Genomic DNA, 3,040 nt, shown 5'->3' on the forward strand with positions numbered 1-3,040 from the left:
GGGAAGGGGCTGGCGGTGCCGCTCGGCGCCTCCGCCGGGCTCTCGGCGCCGCTCTGTGCGGGGACACGGGAAGGGCGCTCGGCTCCGTCCCGGTGCCCGCCGCGTCCTGGGCCCGGCCCGACGCGGCACCCGGCGCCTCCCCGTACCCGCGTGGAGGAGACGCGGCTGCGGAAGGCGGCGTCGGCGCCGAAGAAGCCCTGCTGCGGCACCAGGTAGGCCTCGGCGTCCACCAGCTCCTCCATGTCCTCCTCGTCCAGCAGCGCCCGGTAGAAGGTGCTGTCCATGGAGCCGGGCAGCCCCGTCACGTCGTTCTGGGGGGGACGAGCGGCACCGTGGGCGCCCGGGACGCCCTGAGGCATCACCGAGGGGCGGCAGCTCCTGGGGCCCCTCGGGGACCCCTGGATATTTGGGGGTACCTGGATGACCACGAAGCGCTGGGGGTCCCGGGCCATGCGGGAGAACTCGGTGACCAGCTCCCGGAATTTGGGCCGGCACTCGGAGTCGATCATCCAGCCTGGGGGGAAGCGGGTGCCGTGAGGTCCGGGGGCTCCGTGTCCCCGCCGTGGCGGGACGAGCGTGTCCCCTCCCCGCCGTACATTTCACCATGATCATGTAGACGTCGATGGTGCAGATGGGCGGCTGGGGCAGCCGCTCGCCCTTCTCCAGCAGGTCGGGGATCTCGCGCGCGGGGATCCCGTCGTACGGCTTCGCCCCGAACGTCATCAGCTCCCACACGGTGACGCCTGGCGGGGTGGCCGTGCGTGAGCGATGCCCCCGGCGCCACCCCCATCCCTGGGGCGCCCGGGGCCGCCCCCACGCACCGTAGCTCCACACGTCGCTCTGGTGCGTGAAGCGCCGGCGCAGGATGGACTCCAGTGCCATCCACTTGATGGGGACCTGCGGGCACACGGAGCGCTCAGCCGGACACGGGGCAGGCGGGATGGAGACCGAGGTCCCCAGGGACACGTGGGCGGGGAGGCTGCGTGAAAACCTGGAGGGACCTGGAGCCACGTGCGCACGGAGGCCCGGGGAGGCCACACGAATGCACGGAGCAACTCCAGGGCCACGTGTGCATGGAGGCCCGGGGAGGCTGCACAAATGCACGGAGCGACTCCAGGGCCATGTGCACATGGAGGCCAGGGGAGGCCGCACAAATGCACGGAGCAAGTCCAGGGCCACGTGCGCATGGAGGCCAGGGGAGGCCACACGAATGCACGGAGCGACTCCAGGGCCACGTGTGCACGGAGGCCTGGGGAGGGTGCACGAATGCATGGAGCGACTCCAGGGCCATGTGTGCATGGAGGCCAGCGGAGGCCGCACAAATGCACGGAGCGACTCCAGGGCCATGTGCACACGGAGGCCAGGGGAGGCCGCACAAATGCACGGAGCGACTCCAGCGCCACGTGCGCATGGAGGCCCAGCGAGGCCACACAGATGCATGGGGCGACCCGGGGCCACGTGCACAGGGAGCCCCGTGCTCCCCCCTTGCCCGGCTGCGTCCCCCCGCGCACGCCTGCGCGCCCACCTTGCCGCCGTCGGCGTGGTACTCGGTCTCGTCGATGTCGAGCAGGCGGGCCAGCCCGAAGTCGGTGATCTTGACGTGGTGCGGGCTCTTGACGAGCACGTTGCGGGCGGCCAGGTCGCGGTGCACCAGCCGCACCTCCTCCAGGTAGCTCATGCCCTGCGGGCGCCGGGCGTCACGGCGGGCCCGGCGCCCCCCGCGCCGCCGCCCGCCGCCTCCCCGTCTTACCTTGGCGATCTGCACACACCAGTTGAGCAGGTCCTGGGAGCACAGGTGGTCCTTGTTCTCGCGCACGTAGTCCAGCAGGCAGCCGTAGGGCATCAGCTGCGTCACGAGCTGCACCGTGGACGTGAGGCAGATGCCCAGCAGCCGGGACACGTAGGGGCTGCCCACGCCGGCCATCACGTAGGCCTCCTGCGGGGCAGGGAGGAGGATGGCGCCGGCCTCCTTTCAGTGGGGCCAGCAACAGGAGGAGAGGCAACAGCCACAAACTGAAGCACCAAAAGTTTCGCAGGAACTTAAGGAAAAAATTCTTAACAGGGATGGTGCCCGAGCCCTGGCACAGGCTGCCCAGAGAGGCTGTGGAGTCTCCTTCTCTGGAGATCTTCCCAACCCGCTTGGATGCAGCCTGTTCCCCGTGCTCTAGGTGCCCTGCGTGTGCAGGGGGTTGGACTAGATGATCCCTAAAGGTCTTTTCCAACCTTAAGTATTCCATGATTCTATGACAAGGACACGGCTGGTGCCGGGGACACCGGGACGGCACCGGGAGGGCCCCGCGCCGGGTGCGCACTCACGTCCAGGATCTCCTTGTTGGCCTTGGGCGACGTGTTCTCCCGCAGCACCTTGATGGCCACGGGAATCTTCACACTCTCGCCGTCGGGGATCCAGATGCCCTGGGGCGGGAGGCAGTGTTGGATGCGGAGCAGGGAGAAAGATGGGGACGGTGCCAGCGGTGCCGCCCGCCCCTCACCTTGTAGACGGTGCCGAAGGCGCCGGAGCCCAAGACCTTCACTTTCTTGAGCTCCGTCTCCTTGAGGATCCGCATCTGGGCCTGGTTGGGCAGGGCCCCGCTGGGCGTCAGCGGCTCCACGAGCTGCGGGCACAGGCGGGTGAGCGGGGCTGCCGCGGGCGCCCCCGAGCCCGGCACCACGCGCACGGGCAGCCCGGCCCCACAGCGTCCTGGCCCCATGGCCAGCCCGGCCCCGCGGACATCCATCCCAGTCCCATGCACCCTATTCGCAGCTCCGCACGCCCCATTCCCAGCCCTGTGCATCCCATTCCTGCACCATTCCTAGCCCCGCGCACTCCATTCCCACAGCCCCGTGTGCCCCATTCCCAGCCCCGTGTACCCCATTCCGTGTGCCCCATTCCCAGGGGCAAGCGCCCCATTCCCAGCCCCATGTGCCCCATTCCATGTCCCATTCCCAGGGGCGCACACCCGATTCCCGCCCCATTCCCAGCCACGCGTGCCTCATTCCGTGCCCCATTCCCAGGGGCACATGCCCCATTCCCAGCCCC

At 69.5% G+C, this 3,040-nt stretch overlaps 1 protein-coding gene across 1 annotated transcript in view; it reads right to left on the reverse strand.

The window, feature by feature from the left end:
• Nucleotides 1-3,040, reverse strand: part of ERBB2 (erb-b2 receptor tyrosine kinase 2) — an 8,483-nt gene that overhangs the window by 553 nt on the left and 4,890 nt on the right. Inside the window, exons 17-24 of the mRNA XM_026041398.1 lie at nucleotides 2,493-2,615; nucleotides 2,317-2,415; nucleotides 1,751-1,936; nucleotides 1,526-1,681; nucleotides 822-897; nucleotides 597-743; nucleotides 417-514; nucleotides 137-311 (exon numbers count right to left, since the gene is read on the reverse strand). Of these exons, the coding sequence (XP_025897183.1) occupies nucleotides 137-311; nucleotides 417-514; nucleotides 597-743; nucleotides 822-897; nucleotides 1,526-1,681; nucleotides 1,751-1,936; nucleotides 2,317-2,415; nucleotides 2,493-2,615 (1,060 nt within the window). The remainder of the gene's footprint in view (nucleotides 1-136; nucleotides 312-416; nucleotides 515-596; nucleotides 744-821; nucleotides 898-1,525; nucleotides 1,682-1,750; nucleotides 1,937-2,316; nucleotides 2,416-2,492; nucleotides 2,616-3,040) is intronic.

The sequence above is a fragment of the Nothoprocta perdicaria genome, unplaced genomic scaffold, assembly GCF_003342845.1.
Source record: "Nothoprocta perdicaria isolate Ctin4 unplaced genomic scaffold, notPer1 scaffold_283, whole genome shotgun sequence".
NCBI lineage: Eukaryota > Metazoa > Chordata > Aves > Tinamiformes > Tinamidae > Nothoprocta > Nothoprocta perdicaria.